This window comes from Polyergus mexicanus, unplaced genomic scaffold (genome assembly GCF_030449975.1).
Source record: "Polyergus mexicanus isolate NDT 795.1 unplaced genomic scaffold, iyPolMexi1.0 SCAF_4, whole genome shotgun sequence".
Classification (NCBI taxonomy): domain Eukaryota; kingdom Metazoa; phylum Arthropoda; class Insecta; order Hymenoptera; family Formicidae; genus Polyergus; species Polyergus mexicanus.
Window position 1 is genome coordinate 11357758 of NW_027223324.1, and position 18100 is coordinate 11375857.

The following is an 18100-nucleotide window of genomic DNA, read 5'->3' on the forward strand; positions in this document are numbered from 1 at the left end:
ATGTACTCTATTAATCATATGAGATCAACGATTTAGTAATAGTAGAGAGTAATCTTTATTAAAATCCAATAAAAATGATAATAAAACTGATAATCATATAAAAAAATGGTGATTTTTATTAAAATATAATATAAAATTAACTTTGTCCAATTGTAATCATGATCAATATATCTGTATTTTGACATAAAAATGTATAATACATTTTCATATCGATTGCACTTATACAAAATCACATTAAAATTGGTAACATTTGCCACGATTCTCATTGTCGGATACACATAATGCTTATAATTAATTTAAACGTCATTGGCACTTGTAAAAATGACTGATCTTCTACAGATACAAATAATTCCAAGAGAGTATCACATAAATTTTGTCATATAAAACTTATCCTAGAGATGTATATTGTAACAAAAAATTGGCACAATAACTTAACTTTGGGCAGCGCGCACATTACATTACATTACATTACATTACATCGTAACTTATATCATTAAATGGTAACACGTCAAAAGAAACATTATTAAGAAAGAAATATTTAGTGTTGGTGTGGATTTTAATAATTCTATATCAATGGTCTAAGAGAGAGATGTCATTTACATTGGTTCAAGTATGCTTCGTGAAGAAGCCACGTTATTATCTCGAGATTATGGTGTGTCAATATCTAAATACTTGTCTAAATAGAGTGCCGAAAACTCGTAGGAAGACAATTACAATTATAATACCAAGGCACGTCACAGATATTCTGTCATACAAGAATAGCATATTGTATATCATCTATTTGCAATAAAATATTCTATATTTCCTATATCTATATGCTTAATTTACTGACAGAATTCGTTGTATATCTTTTGTACGACCCATTACTACCTAAAAATTTGAACAACTTAGAAGGGCAATAATAGTTCATATTTCTCCTAAATTCGAGCAAAAGATAAATTCGGTTTCGTTACAGTGTCATGTGTATTTGTTATTTCGAAACTCTTTTATCTTTGATTTATCTGTATTCGATCGTAGCGTTAACTCTGTTTTTAATGACGATGATTGGAAAATCATCTAGTTATCTATCGCATAGATTAACTTATAAATATTTATAGATTATTTATATGATCGAGGCAACTTCAGTTTTACATCACGATATATTACGAACTAGAATAATCGAATTAAAATATACTTTGCAATTCTTGATTAGTCAATCGCGCATTTTAATCGTAAATATGTGTTTTAAATTAATAAATCGAAAAGAAAATAATTAAAGCTTTAAAACGATCGTAGACTTCGTTGTCAGTCTTAATTTACCAAATTTATCAAGACGATAACATCATTCCACATGTATCTTCCATGCTATATCTATATCCGTGCATCACCCAGGAATGTAACAATCACGATGAATTCGTAAAGCGAATACAATCTCGAACAAAATTATTGTAAAAGAAGAAGAAAAATTTGTCTACACTTCTTTCTTTTTATAATTATAATATTACGAGATGAGTAATCATTGTTCGATAAAAGGTCTTATACGTGTGTGTCTCTCCGCGTATTTGCTTTGACACTTTATCTAACATATATACGAGATTACACTTTGATCGAAAATAATTTAGCTCGTGATTAGAAGATTGATATTTTAATATCATATAAATTTATCATCATCGAGCTAAAGAATATTGATTCCAGGTGTAATTTGTTTATATCAATATCAATTATACACGATATCGTAATTATAACGATAATAAACCTATTTTATATAATTATCTACGATTTTGTTTGTTATTAACTTTCGCAGATCATTAATATCGCGAATGCAAATATTCTATTGGTGTTGTGTGTTACTTATACTTCGTTAAATAAAAATTTATATCTTGGAACAGTGTGTCCAGTCGTTATAAAAACAGGCTAAAAACATATGAAAAGTCACTTAAATAAACACATGAATAACTTCACATGTCAAGAATTTCCCACACCGTTTACGTATCCATTCCATCGTTCTCTGAAGAAACATTTACTAAGTTTCTCGCGTACAAACGGCGATCGGTTTTGACATTATCATCCTCGTTGCTACTCATTTTATCCATGTACACCACTTCCGTTTTCTTCTCAGGATTGTCGATCATCTTTTCTATCGTGCCATCCTGTAAAACGCGTGTCGATTTCGAAAAATATTCCTCTTTTGGCCATGAAAATAAGTAAGGAGTTTTACGAATCAAAATGAATGTACGTACCGTTGGGGCCGTTACCATACGTTGTTTCTTTGCGAGAAAAAGAAGCGCTACGGCGGCAATTAAACATAATCCAATGATTGTCATAACTATACCGCTGCATAGCATTACAGTTGGAAATGCTAGTAATATCCTTAAATTAGACGCCATTTCATCGGTAATTTCTGCTTTCAGTGTGAACCATATCATTGGCATATAGATGTTTGGTATGTTATTGTAGAGTCTACACAAACATCGTTTTTTTCTTTTAATAAAAGTTGAATGATTATGTAATTTTTAATTACTATCGTAATTTTGTTATAAGGATCGCCTTTTTCTCATAAAAATATACGAGATTATATATTTTTATAATTTCAACAAATTGTTTCATATTATTCGGAAAACCGTACTTACGATACAACCTCCGATGAATATAGATAAATATTAGCTTGCAATGCAGCTGATACTTCCAAAGGAATTCCTGTTGTCTGAAATATAAAACACATCTCTGCTTGTACGATTCTTATATTCATTAGGCATTAACATTGCCTAATTACTATACCATATATCCATATGACATTAAAATACGAAATTACTGCAAACAATACACGCGATTGCTTTCTCATAGCATATATTATCGCAACTACTGCATGCTATGAATTGCCTAAATGAAAGACGATAATAAAATTAATATCTTGATAATAAAGCACGTGAAGAATTAACTGACCATCGTTATTTCTATCGTGGTTGATTTAATGTTCGCATTTTAACAAATCGCGAGGATAGCCACTTACGGGTTCCAGAGTGATGGAGAAGCTGTGGTCGTTGGCATTGGGTCTCAACCCCTCGACCGCGTCGAGAACGGCTGGATCAGCCTTGTAAAAGTGAGGTAAGCTCATGAAGACTGGCGCGCCATAACGACACGATGTTATGTTTAGCAGACCCGATGGCGTGCACTCGCCATTACAGTAGCAATTACCAATGTTAATAACGTCCGGATCATTGTCAGAATATTCATCTGTATCCTCGGAGGAATGATTGTTGAAGATACTTTCCATGGATTCCGTGTTGCTAGAGATGGTTATTTGCTCGCTTTCGAAGAAGTTCTCGGTGGTCGTGGTCGGTTCAAAAAACTTCGCTTGATCATGAGGGTAACGTCGCTTCGTGGAATTACCTAAGGTTTTTTTGTCAATAGTGTATCGATAACCTTCGATACCAAAGTGAGAAGTTGTTTTTTCATATTCGTAGAATAGCGGACTAAAAAAATAATAGATATATAATGTCAAGAAATTATAACGTGCGATGTATCGACGAACATTGAGCTATTTTTTGGAAAAACTAATGCAATGTTTATAATGAGAAGAGAGTTGATAAAACTATAAATGACAAATCAAACAAATGATTTTAATGACGATAACATGAAGATAAACGCAACTTCAGCTTTCATGAATATTGCTCGATTTTTACTGAAAGTGTCATATTTTGTGTTTTTTTATTTTGTAAACCTAATAATAGTTTTCACTAACCGGCACATATCTACGCTAAACAGAGTGATGTCATCCTTTGTCCTTTTAGGTGGCCAAAATTCACCCGCACTGCCTTCAATAATATTGCAAGGACTCTTATTGTGTTTCGTCGTATCTTTATAATTCCATTTTCTCAGGATTCCCAACCGACTGATATCATTCTCGCCTGTTTCCATATTTAAATGTCCATCAAACATGGTGCTGCCATTTCTCTGTATGTGTAACAAGTTCGCACGAATTGTGAATTATGACAGTCTTCCATTTTTTTCTTATAATTATAAACTTTTTAATAATTACAGCAGAAATAGATATTCGCGTAAATAGTTAACGGAGTTGTACATAAAAATTGATACTTTTGTTAATAAGAAAGATTGTTTTTTTGTTTTCTAATTTTCTAATTTTTTTCTAATTTTTTTTATCAAACGTGATACAGTAGCGATCGGATTTACAAGTGAACAAATCGCCTGTTATTATCAAGGATCAGCTGTCTCAGTGATTGCTTTGCTATTCTTTTACAATATTTAAGAACATTTTTTTTTATATTATAGATATATTCAATATAATTTTTAGAGCACAGAGAGAAAGAGAAAGAGAAAATAGCATCGATATATACGTATATAATTTCTACTATAATTTGTGTGTGTGTGTGTGTGTGTGTGTGTGTGTGTGTGTGTGTGTGTGTGTGTGTGTGTGTGTGTGTGTGTGTGTTGTGTGTGTATACACAAAATATAATAGATATCTCCATGACATTTTATTTGCTACGTGGCAACTTATATATGTATATGTATGATCTCTTCCATTCATTACCAATTCAAGCCCAGTTGTAAAAGGTCTACTACCATCGACCGTGACGCTATTGTCCAGTGTCATACAATTCAAATTCCACGTACTATATGCTTCGTGTATGCTAATAGATGTATAATTTAATCTGACAATAGTTCTCACATTGCTCGTAACAATTCTCAATGCTATTGGAATCTTTATCTTTAAAGTTAGCAGTTTAAAATGTATGTATGTGTATTTTTTTTTATGTTAAAACGTTTACGAAAGTATGAATAGTTTATGATGAAGCGATGAAGAGAAAAATGTTAGGCATGTGCCTGATTTTCTCAAATTTAGAATAGCGGAGAGAGTGACTGTGCAATACTTATTGCAATAATTATTAAAACAAGCATGAATATATATATTAATAAATATATTAATAAATTGCTTGCGAGGTAATTTCTCGTCCACATGGACATAGCTGGGAAAGAAAAGCTAAACAATTATGTTAATGACCTACCATGTAGAACCAGCCAAAACGATCAAACATCGGTATTTCAGGGTCGTTTGCCATTGACGAGCCCATGGTGAGTATGTCATCACTGTAACCTGAAAATAGTAGTTCGTTCACCGTTCGGCGGGTATAGAGTTTCCTGACGCTTAACAAGATGGATAAGGTTTTTTGCCATTCGTATTCCCAGTATCGAATTTTGTGCGCTGCCGACTGCAAAAAGCGAGATAAAATAAGTACTAACGCGATGTGAGAACCTCTGCTTCTTTTCGCGTTATTCTATTTTTACATCATAGAATTAGAATTAGACGAAGTTGAACGCGGGAAGAGCTTGAACATCTTTTGTTACATACATTGTATATCCAAGTTTCTCTTATCGAACATGTTTAATTATTTCCTTGCTCTTCAGAGTTATATTGATACCGAGACAATTGATGTATCAAGAATGCAATTGACTATACTAATCATGCAACAAAAGATGTAGTGTTAGGCTCACCAAAGCGACCACGTCCAACTGGCTGACAATGTCATTGAGACTTCCATTGGTGTGTTCTGCATCGAAATACCATAATCGTCGTTGAACGTAGCTAACAGTTTGATTTTCATGATGAAAAATAACATTATCCTTTTGCCTCACCTCTCTGCAATTTATAATTATAAAAATAATTTCTTTCTTTCTTCTGTTTTATTATCTGATCTTTATTAATCTTTTTTTTTTTCCCAAATATTAAGGTAAACGTCCCAATAGCCGGACATGTAACGATACTAATATGATTTTGCTCAATTTTTATAAATACTCACGGTTTTTAATTATTTAATTATGTAACCAATTGAAAGGTAAAATATAAAAGCTTATTATTGACGCATAAAAAAACATGAAAACTGTTAAAATTATTTTAATAGTAATAAAAATTTTAAAACAATGCAAATGAACTAATATCCAGACACATTGAAAATGCTTGTCCCAATTACTAAACTTTTTTGTCCCAATCCGGACACGTTTATCATGTAAATACAATGAAATGCTCTCTAATGATTTTGTATATATAGTAATTATAATTTATTTATGAACTTTATTATAAATTATATTCAGAGAAATATAACTTTTTTATAATTATAAAAATATAATCTTTTTATAATGATTTTATAACAGATAGTATTGAGATTTATTTTCCATCTCTGATTTTCTTTAAATTATTTTTTCAGTTTTTTTCTTCATCGTACTTTTAGATATTCTGTTTGGTCATAATAAAGCCCTTTTAAATGATGAAGAAACCATTTCTCTCAAATAAATGTTCTCTAAATCATGATCTGTATAACAGAAGGGATGAATCACAAGAAAATCAAGAGAAGATTTTTAAAAAAGCATTTGTTATTTATTTGATATTATCATATAAAATAATTGATCTTTGTTCAATTCGGAGCTATTCTGTAGATTCTGCAAATTATTGTTTATTTTATTTACTTTAATTATATTCGAGTTATTTATTTGATTTTGTGTATCATGATTTTGAATATCTAAAATTAAAAAATGCAATTATAAAAAGATATATATATATATATATATATACAAAAATATAGAAAAATATTTAAAAACAAATATAAAAAAATATTTATAGATATTAAACTAATGTTGATAATACTATTAAATAACATTATTTATAAAAATACTTACGGAATTTATCTTAAAAGTAATTAAATAGTCCGATTTAGTTTCTAATCATATGTCATCGAGGCGAGTTGTACTGGTAACTAAACACACAATCAGTTACTGGGCAATCATGTAAATTACTGCACCAGTAACTAAATTTGCAAAATTTACCAAAAAGATATTGTTTAAATCAATTAAAAATATTTTTTTAATTATTCTACATCTTCTTCGACTTGAATAATGTTCATAAAACTTTGTTTATAAGATAAAAACACGGAATAAAATTTTCTTAAGAAAATTTTAAGAGCGTTCTCAAAATATGGCCTTCGTCTAATTACGTAACAAATTTACCTTTTTATTGGATGTTAATTTTTATAATATTTAAAAATGTCTTACTATATAAATATCCTTAAATTAAAGATTTTGCAATAAAATTTTGATATTATAATAAATAATTAATTTGAGATTAACAATGATAAATTTTCATGTAAATTTCCGAATATAGGGACATGTCCGGCAATCGATACTTTTACCTTAATTATAAATATATTTTGTTTTGTCAAGCATCATTTATAAATGTTTAAATTACAAAGAATATAACATTGAATTACTAGTATGAATTAACTAATAAGCTTACCGTATAAGTTTACCGTATTTACGTGAAAGAAAACTTGATATTGAAATTAATTTTTATTTATATAAAAAATATATAATATAATATTTTTTAAATTAATATATTAAAACTGATGAATTGTAGTTATCATGCGTTCGATATCGTTTGCCATTGAATCTGAAGTCGATTATCTGACTGTAATTTAGATATCTGACCTACATATTTTGCTTATTGGTTTTAACGGGCCAATTGCTGTGCAACTTTACAAGACGTACGTGTGTGATGACGACGACTTTATGCCTAATGTTCTCTTATTATCAAAGGAGCAATCTTTATTGTATAACTAGCACAAGATCAGAGATGGAAGTACATCGTTAAAAGAAAAATTTTGAAAGAAAGGATTTTATTTTAAGCGATAACACATTCATATAAAAAGAGCGAGAATCAATTTGGCTATTTGTGCACAAGTTGATGACCTCGATGTTAAAAAAACATACATTTACATATATCGCAATTATCAAAATTCTATAATCGGCAAAAATGATAAAAATAAAGAATTTTTATTAAAATTTAATTTTATTTGTGTGACGGAAACTTTTTAATTACAGGAATTTTCTTAATCAATCTTTGTTAATAAAAAAACAGAGTTTGTTGGAATTATATCGCTATTCCATTATTCTTTAAAGAACGACATTATATATTTATGGACTATCGATTTTATGATGAAACGATATTTTTACGATATGCAAAATGCAAAACATTACGGATACTGACACTACCAATTACTTTTATAAATCGATGCTTCACATATATTTATTAATATTTGGCATATTCTTAGAATTGTATTAATCAGTCAAACGAAAGACACAAACTGGTAAAGTGCATCCGCGGCACTTGTTGTTATTAAGTACACATCCGAGAAGAAAGTAATTTCATAGTCAATTACTTCATATAATCTCGCCCACACGTGTCTTACAATTGGACCAGAATGTTTTATTGTTCATTAAAATGTCAATACAGCGAGGTCAACTATTTCTTCTTAATTGTCATCATTAAGTTGATTGTCGCGTTATTATATCGCGACGATTTGATTAGCATAACTTTATATTCACATTTACGATGCATATCAGATCCTCGTATGTGCTATTTTTTCTAATCTACATAAATTTTGCTCCTATTTATTTAAATAATATGTATATATCGATCGTTGTAAGTTTTGCTCGTGCACTGATTATTAATATTTCGATCTTGCATTGCAAAGATCTACAATTTTATCTATTATCTATTACGTATTGTTTATTCGAAATAATTACATTATTCTATAATAAATAATAAATAATCCAGTCAAAAGTGTAACGTCAATTTAATGTGATTTGACGTTTAATAAAAATTATATGAGAGAAAATTTTGGAAATAAGAATATTTAACTACGAGATATTGATTTTTAATTTTTAATACGTCATATTTATAAATATCACGTATTAAAATATAAAAAGCAAATATTACGTACTCATTGTATTTATTATGAGAGGCCATATTGATTATCAAGTACTATTTTTCAAGCTTTATAAAATATCTTGCAGATCTAGCTCATTATAAAGTGAAATAACAATATTTTTCGTCAGTTACAGCTTTTTTAGTTCATAATTATTTAGTCATATAATGCGTAAGATAATTTATGAACCTTATAATATGTTTTAACGTTAATATTGTCTCTGATAATAGCTGCAATGAGTACTTAATATTTAGTTTTCATACATAGTAGTTTTTATTTAGTTTTCATTGTATTAGGTGCTTTCTATTTAGTAAAATTAGTAGAATTTTATCTTTAATTTTGTAATGATTATATAGTCTTTCTAAACGAAAATAGTCTATATGAATCGATATTTTTGAAACAGATTGATGTACAAGTGAAAGTTAATCTTGAGCCGTTAATCAAGCGACGCCATATATATATATATATATATATATATATATATATATATATATATATATATATATATATATTTTTTTACCTTTGTAAGTTTTTTTTTCCCAATATATATATATAGAAGCATATTTTTATTTTGTATTTGTTTCGAATATCGCGATCTCGTTTATGATCGAGCGCAATAATCCTTTATATTGATGAAGGTCATTCTTACCTGAAGCAATAAGGACCAAGCTGATCGAAATGCGGCTTTTTTATACCAAGCTGCTCCGGATTGGTCCAATTAAAGAGGTACACCTTGAAGAGTAGCGGCGGTAATTTGCTAGTGTCATTCCATATTTCAAAGGTATTAGAAGTCGGCGATAGAAACAATCCCTGTATGTGGAAATAAAAATTTTAATTCTTTATTTTTCTCTATTATATGTATGATATATCATCGGAGGAGGGTTTACTTGCGGACCCATGTTTATAGGAAAAAAGTCTTATTTTGACCTCTAGAATATGCTCCTAAAGTTTAATGAATCATTTCAGATACACCCTGTATATATGGAATTCAAAGAAATTGATTTTATCTGATTCGATTTTTTTTTTGTGAACAGATAGTTTCCTGCTTCTTTGCATAATCATTTATAAAATTTATTCCATCGATTATATAAGATGAATCATTAGTTTGAGACGCGATAATGAGCAAAGTATCACAAAAAATTTGTTCGACGTAGAAGTCATGGAATATTATTTGAAAGAAAAGAAATATCCTAGTAGAGCAGTAATGAAAATCTTTTTTTTAATTAGATAGTCTAGATAATTAGATTAGATAATTTTTTCTAATGCTGAGTATAATGATTATATGACAATTAAAAAGTCAGATGCATATTAATAATGAATATGCATCTGACTTTTTTTGTTTAACAACGGCGCTTAAGTAGCTATCCGTATTCCATTCTGCGATTAATACTTATCAGTCAATACACGTGGTTAGTTTGCGCAATGAATATTCAAAAGTAAATACTCACGATTATTATCGCGAAAACATTATATAATTGATTGTTAATATGTAACTGCTGCAAATTTACATTTACAAATTTCGCGTTTACGATGTGATGTAACAGTAATAGATTGTCACTGACAATATATTGTTAGTAAGAACAAACGAAAAGATGAAATGCTTGTTAAAGTATCAGAAAGTTGATAAATTATTAAATCGATTATGCAATAAGATCATCTACGACTGATAATCTCGAGTAAGACTCTATCCGCGTAGCTGTCAATAATTTTCGTGACCGTGAAAATAATTCGATAGAGAGATGATAGGAGGCGAGATACGCGGTGATTTCTTATCCTTATCGGTACTGAGATTATTCGCGGGTGAGGGTGTGTCGGTGGCGTGAAATCGTTTTTGCAACGGGTTGCAAGGCACAGAGAAACGCGTCAATTGATGGGACAATCAGCCACTTTTCCAATCGGGCTGTGACTATCGTCGAGACAAGCGCGACTCCCAGTCTCTATATGCATAGTATCTGGCTTAGTTCAACGAGTGATCTTATACTTATTGTACACAATTCTCTGCATACGGCAGCGATGATTGGTTGCTGCATTATCGTGCACATGGACGTGATCAATTTTGCGCGATCGTGAATAAAAAACAACATGCGAAACACATGTTGGCTTTGTTTATTTTTAAAAGTTGGAGCGATCAACATGATTAATCGTCGCTTGAAAGTCAATGATACATGTTGTTACATCTTGCGTTTCGCTTCGCTAAGAGAATGAAAGACAAGAGAATTTAAAAAAATATTATTATTGTTGTGGATGATAACCCAACAAAGCTAGGCAATCCCCTGATATATAAATAGAATGAAAATGAACATGACAAATTTTGATGGAGGAGGCGATGTTCCATATCTGCATCGTATATTATACGACTGAAAATTTATTATTCATTACAGCATATTTTATAATTTTAATTATAATCAGCATATTTAGCAGAAATATGTTTTGTTACGTAAGAAATGATAAATCTTTTTGAGAACTAAAGACAAAAATATAGTATTAACATTGATAGCGACTCATTAAAATTTATCTACAACTTATGTACATAAAATGTTGATTATTAAATTGTAATACATAAACATTTTATTTTTAATTCAAGTCCAATATCTTTTCCTTGAACGCAATAATTATATTATTTTTTATTATCAAACCGTATTTTTTCACAAAAATTACTTTAAATTTATTACTTATAATTTAACGATGATATTGTGGCAAGCCACATCAATATCACAGAGATAAGCAGAGATTAAATTTTTAGTATCAATATTTATTAAACACGGGGTTATGCATCGCACGAACTCGTTTCGTCGAATTAAATTTATCAAACGTTTTAAAGCGGATATCGAGTAAGTTAATACACTAGCGCGATCTAACGAGAGAGAAAGATAGTCATTACGTGTTACAAAAATCATACTTGCAGTCAATGAGTCTTATTACTTTATGAAATAAAGTTCGGCGATTTTGTAAAAATATACTATTATTTATATCACGGATATGTGTAAAATGTAACAATTATCGTCCGCACTCACTTTTTGAATTATATAATGGAAGAATATTGGCCACAAGAAGCAGAGAGAGATGCCAAGGGCTACCAGAAAGAGCCCTAAGATGCCAAAGCCGAGCAACTTGTTCGTCCACGGTCTCATAGCGACGCTCGTGTCTCCGTAAACACTGATCCTCGTCTCTGCAGCATGTGCACTCTGAACTCCCAGTGGCCGTTTTCTTCGTCGATCGCTTCTCTCACTCCCTTGGCTTCCCGGCCAACGATCTACGCGCTTCACGAAGTCTACAAGATAAAACGTATCTAATCTACTGCACAGTCAGGAGAGATGACGAGTTTATGCCTCGTATAATATATATGTAGCACGCGCGTGTTGCCTGTGCGTGGCGCGTTTCTTTCAGCTTGTTATGCTCGGTGACGTTTCTTAGTCAGCCAAGAATGCGTAGGCGGCGACACGAATAGACACATTTCATTTCATGCGTATCAGCTAACCCGCTGGATATTTCTGTGAGTATTCTGAAGATCTTCTGGAAGTGTATGGGAATATTTTGGATAAAGCGAGACTGGACGAAGGAAATTTATAGGTTTAAAACAATGTTTACTCGGTCCTTTGTATAATACGAGGCTCTGCGGGGAAAAAAAATTTTTAACTTTTCTTTTTTATATAAATTATATTAAAATAAAGATAATAGAATAATAACACAGATATAACAATCTATCATACATTTACGGATTTTTCGTGTATCGAAATTTTTGTATGAGTATTTTTTTACTTCTCTCTCTTTTTTTTTTCTTTATTTGTTTATTTAATGACGTAAATACAAATCTAATGAAAACAAATGCGTAGCTCTAATAAAAACCTTTTCATTAAGAAAAATTAATCGTTAATAAAAAATTTATATTAAAGATAAAACAATTAATATTATTTGATAATAATAATACGCATCTGACATTAGTTCAAATTTACATTTAAATGATTTCAGAGGAATAAATATTTGTCTAAAAGTTTCAAGTACAACTTATACCTGTTGAAAAAATGTCATGTCGGTATCATCGCATTTACAACATTCCAATTAGATATTGGATTCGTTATCTAGCACGTTTGTTATTGGAGATGAATCGATATAATATTCGGCTTATCTTCTGTTCGCGATTTTTTTTACATAACCATGACGATACTGAACATTTAAAGTCAACGATAATAATAAAATAAAGTAAATGTATGCAATTTTATTTTAACATGGACGTTTAAATGTAGAAAAATAAAGTTAACTCTATGAGGAAGCAAAATTGATTGATAAGGTCGAAAATGTTTTATGTACGTAATTTATTAAATTGCTATGCAAATTTTATCATTTTCATATTCATTAAATTCATAGAGGTTTTTATAGGAATAACTGCCATACTTACGGCATACAAACATCTTATATAACTTCCAACAATTTAAGATATTTATTTCTTTAATTGAATGTTTCGAGTGTATAGGTTTGATTGTTTTATTTTATTCCTGCTCTATATATATATAAATATAAAAGTAACAAATATATGTGTAAATGTAGAAACGCTATCTCTTTTAAATATATTTTCAATTTTATCGATATATAAGAAAGTTGAAAATAATTTAAGTTAGATTTTGTAAAATACAACTCCTTTTTTTGTAAAGTACAAATATCTTGTTGATTGAATATAAGAAATTGAAACAGCATGATGAATATATAATTCGTCTTCGACGAATAATTAGAATTTAATCTCGTAATACATTTAAATTGGATAAATACATAGCTAAGGTCACATAGCTAACACATTAGATAAGACTATTTTAAATCGAACAACTAAAAGCACTCATTTTTTGACGACGTCGGTGACAACCGTTGTTATAGCGAATGATCTATATTATTAATGCTTTTATGATAATTTCTAACATGTCATTTCCATCGTATATTTGAACGATAATCAGGTAGGGTTATCTAAAGTTCAATTCTTGTCAATTGCAACGATGTCTATATTGCAAATGCAAGTTTTTTTTTTTTTTTGTTAAGAGATTGAAAAATTAGTTTTTATTTATTAGCCCTAAATAAAAGGCGTCATTTAAAAGTTTGATAATTATATATAATCTCCATAAATTTTCATGAAGTTACTAATTTTCATCTAGTATGTGCTTCATTATGTATATTTAATTATTGCACTAATATCAGAGATTTCGAAAATAAACTAATGAGATAAATGATGATTAAAGTATAAAACACTATATGTATTACACTATATATATTGACAGTAACCAGAATAATAATAAATTAAAGTCACTTTCATATTGCAGTTTTTTTATTTGTGCAGGTGATACTATTCAGCTATTCAAACGTTTCATTATGCGAATGACAAAATCATTAATATTTCTGCTTTCACTTATTTGATGACTCCAAAAATCGAGATTCTTTACATTTAGACTCACTTTTCAATGCAAAAACTTGCCCGTCCAAAATTCCAAAGTTATAATTTTTTCTTGTAACGTCGAAAAATATTAATTGAAAAAGACGATGGATAAATAGCTACTCTCGTATCTTTGTGCTCCGATTTGCTGTACGACGCGTTTGTTACTGATGAGTATGGGGATTGCGAATCAACAGGCAGGATCTCGTATCCCCTCCACTTAGGGAGGATTTTTCTCCGAACGTTTCTGTCCTTTGTGCCCTCATGACCGCGCCTCACATACCCTTTAAAATTCCCTTATGATCCCAACAAATTAGCCATTGCGTGGATTAAACGCGACCACGTGGGAAGACTGTCTTGTCCGCTTAAATTCTTCTATAACGACAGACTTACGTTACGTTATTCTTCATTTTCATGGTCTAGCACGAAATGATATATATAAATATTTGCAAGATAAACATATATTTGTACTATCGCGGAAACATTATTTGTATATGAAAAAAGTGTAATCCACAGATGTTCGCGAAACAATGATCAATAAATGCGGTACAAAATTAAATCCTGCTAATAAATAGTTATATAATTATTTATATGATTTACAGTATTATTTTATTGCAAAAGTACGTCGTGAAAAAGCATAAAAAAACACTTATATGTACTAATATATTTATATATTTATTATATTTTTGCCTTTCAATATTTTTCCCAATTTTTTTTTCCTAAATTATGCGGATTATAATAAATATTATCTTGTAGAAAATGTGAATATATGTGAAATGAAATTATAAGCAAGGCATTACTTATAAATATGTACGCTATCATATTTGCTATGCACTTTTAAATTATATATTTTTTAAAAATGAGTTTTTGATTCTAACTTAATATTTTTTGTAACACTATGCTGTATTTTACATTATTAGGAAGCTCGAATTAAAAAATGGTGAATGATTAAAACAACAGATGAACACACACATAGATGTGCGAGTGCGTGTATTGAATAGAACAATTATAATATAAACAATTATATTCTAATCACATCGCACTCGCACAGTCATCTGTTGCCTCGCTCGTTCTGTTGCTTTGGCCATTCTTTGGCAGTTTGTTTTTTTAATTGTTTCGTTCTTGAACTGGTATATAATTTTTTAATTTTAATTTTGTTATTAGAAAAATTGTATATATAGATATGTATATTATTAAAATATGAAAATAAGTAAAATTATTGGATTTTAGATTTTGATACTAATATTTTCAACTTTTGTAGAAAGACGCGATAACTTTCTGTGCATTGGCTCTTATATGACACATTTTATCTTTATTTCCATCAATTAAGCCAATCATGTTAAAGCGAATTTCTCATTTGTTTGTCGACTACCATAAGTATTAATCATATTCGTATTTTAAGAAGAATACGCATTTTTTTATGAAGAATGTCTGTTATGAAGAAAATAATATTTAAAGTTGTTTTAAATTATTATAAAGGTTTAAATTATTTAATATTTATATATGGAAATAAGTATTTTCATACTATGCAAATATGAATTTCTTGAATTGATAATCTTGTGGCTGATTAATTCAAAAATACAGTCTAACGAGAAAGTTTTTGTAACTTTACCACAGATGATGAGAGACAAACAGTTGTTGGCCTCGTTACCATCGCGGTCTTACGTAATTGTGAATAAATTATTTTCGCATGATCGGACCGCGTCAGTGCATCGAATGGAAGTAATTCGACTTTGTACTTTGTACGCCCACTCTCTGTCGGCATTTCCTCGTCTATGTTTAGAATTAATGTGATGAAGGAAGTCGTAACCTAACGATAAAGTAGTTAATGAGGAAATTAATTTAATAGAAATGTGTGTAAATTACACTTGATTTCCTTATTTTATCACGTTATCATAAAACATGTGTTTAAAGAATTATTGTTGGTTGTCAATAAATATTGCGGAAATATTGCCATATATTGCGGAAGAAGTATAATATATACTTTATACGATGAAAGATTGTGTGTAATATATATATAATATTTCAAGCAAAAAATTTACTGTTAATCGAAAAATATAAACGAAAATTTATGCAAATCGAGCAATTAAATCAAAATAATGCAATTCATCTAGACTTCTGAAAGTATATGTATATATTACATGGAAGAATTTTTTTACTTACGATTGCTTATTCTACATTCTCACAACATTTCTAAATAATTATTTTTAATCACTTGCGACCAAGACAATTTCTCGTTTCGATTTTCGGTTCTTAATCTTGACTCCCTTTTCTTAAATTTTGCACAAAAATCAAACGCACTTTTGATGCCTGAAGGAATGTGTCCGCAGAATTTGTAACATGTGTCTCTTCTTGTATATTTCTCTTTTTTTTCTTTTCTCTCTTTCTTTTTCTCTTTTCGATATCAGCCGTTTTAGTTTCACATTCTCCTATGTATCGTATGGGCCCCTCTCCTTTTCTCTTTGTACTTCAAACACTTTCTGATATTTTGGTGAACTCAAAATATGTTCCTTCTCGTTTTACCGGTTATTTCAAGGTCTACCGGTTAGTAGGAGGAGAGAATGAACTGACAAACCGGTGCTGCGGTAATCAACTATTCGTTAACAACGCGCGTTTGAGACTGTCGGTATACAATCCGGGCGAGAGAGAAAGATGATGCTCCCAGCGGGTAGCAAGCCTCTAAAGTGCCACCGCCTCTCCCTGAATCCTTGTCGCGAGTTAGTCGTTTCCCCGTTATCGGCATGCGTCAGAAGCATTTGACGTCCTCGCGAATTTTACAGGGTAGCCCCGAACGTTCCAGCCAAACTTTGAGATCTTATAGGAAATTTAATTCCGAACAAAAAATTTTCTATAAACATGGGTCGAAAAATGCTTCGTTAAGAAGTTATCGCTGAAAAATCTCTGAAATCGTGATTATTTTACATATTTTTCCTAATATCATGGAAAATGTGCTTTTGATCGATTAAAGTTGAATCAGGAGGAAATCCGTAAAGCGACTAGATCGGTCATTACTCAATGCCGAAAGTGTATTGGAACCTAGGAGGGGATATTTTGAGAACAGTTAGTTTTTTACCTACGTCTTTATTCATTTTCTACTATTATGTACTATTTTAGTTTAAAAAAAAATTTATTTTATTTTCATAAAAGAAAAATTTTTATTTTTTATCTTTATCGTTTTTTCAAGAAATTTATTAAGTTTCATTTTCTTTTCACCTTTTGCTCTTCCTTTGCATTAGACGTTTTTGAGCGATAACTTCTTAAGGAAGCATTTTTCGATCCATGTTTATAGGAAATTTTTTGTTCAGAATTAAATTTCCTATAAGATCTCAAAAGTCTGGCTGGAACGTACGGAACCACTCTATATATCGTCACTCCATTGATTGACCCCGTAAATTCGATCCCCACGTAATGCCCACGAACGTTTATTTACTTAACGTAAGTCGGTCGAGTACGTAATCGGTTGTCGGAATCAGTTCCGAAGAAGGAATGCAACTAATTGCCGGCGCCTCATGAATTACAGTGACAATGATGCTGAGACACTGAAGGACTTAAGTGTGGAACCACTTGAGTAAGCGTTAAAAAAATAAGGAATATAGAGGAAGACTCGTTAAAGATACAGTCTGCTAGAATGGAAGCGAGTCAGCCGCAATCATAATCTAATTAATATCCAATATCATCATATGCCATCATAATTTATACGAATTTTGATAAGTGCTTTACGAATTCGATATTCTAATACATTATATAATAATGATACAGTGTTTAGTACATACATATATTTCAAGCTGTTATCGATCGTGAGACGGATATCCATTAATTGCGAACGTTCGCAAACGTTTTCGAAGACTTGGTAAATTAAATAATTTTAGGTGAAGAGCGGTGGTTGAGCAAGCATAAAAAAATGTTTGTAAATATTATTCAGTTGAATATTTCG

The 18100-nt window shown here is 30.2% G+C and overlaps 1 protein-coding gene across 3 annotated transcripts; it reads right to left on the reverse strand.

The window, feature by feature from the left end:
* Positions 1 to 93: 93 nt before the first annotated feature.
* Positions 94 to 17012, reverse strand: LOC138932228 (protein croquemort). 3 transcript variants are annotated; one of them, XM_070293846.1, is made up of 10 exons: positions 16330 to 17012; positions 11768 to 12024; positions 9403 to 9563; positions 5491 to 5635; positions 5004 to 5207; positions 3722 to 3933; positions 2990 to 3452; positions 2610 to 2683; positions 2220 to 2439; positions 94 to 2129 (listed from the first exon to the last, which is right to left on the reverse strand). In XM_070293846.1, the coding sequence occupies exons 2-10, from the start codon at positions 11882 to 11884 to the stop codon at positions 1965 to 1967; spliced, it is 1761 nt and encodes a 586-aa protein (XP_070149947.1). In that variant the 5' UTR covers positions 11885 to 12024; positions 16330 to 17012; the 3' UTR covers positions 94 to 1964. The 3 variants fall into 3 exon arrangements, with proteins under 3 accessions (XP_070149947.1, XP_070149946.1, XP_070149948.1); XM_070293845.1 differs by having other exon boundaries at positions 11768 to 12366; XM_070293847.1 differs by lacking the exon at positions 16330 to 17012 and adding an exon at positions 14189 to 14619.
* Positions 17013 to 18100: the final 1088 nt, after the last annotated feature.

Coding starts and splice junctions, on each gene's coding strand:
- LOC138932228 (XM_070293846.1), bottom strand. CDS start 11,884: ATGAGACCGTGGACGAACAAGTTGCTCGGCTTTGGCATCTTAGGGCTC. Junction 5,208..5,490: donor AGTTGGACGTGGTCGCTTTG/GTGAGCCTAACA, acceptor CGCTTTTTGCAG/TCGGCAGCGCACAAAATTCG. Junction 2,130..2,219: donor GTATGGTAACGGCCCCAACG/GTACGTACATTC, acceptor CGCGTTTTACAG/GATGGCACGATAGAAAAGAT.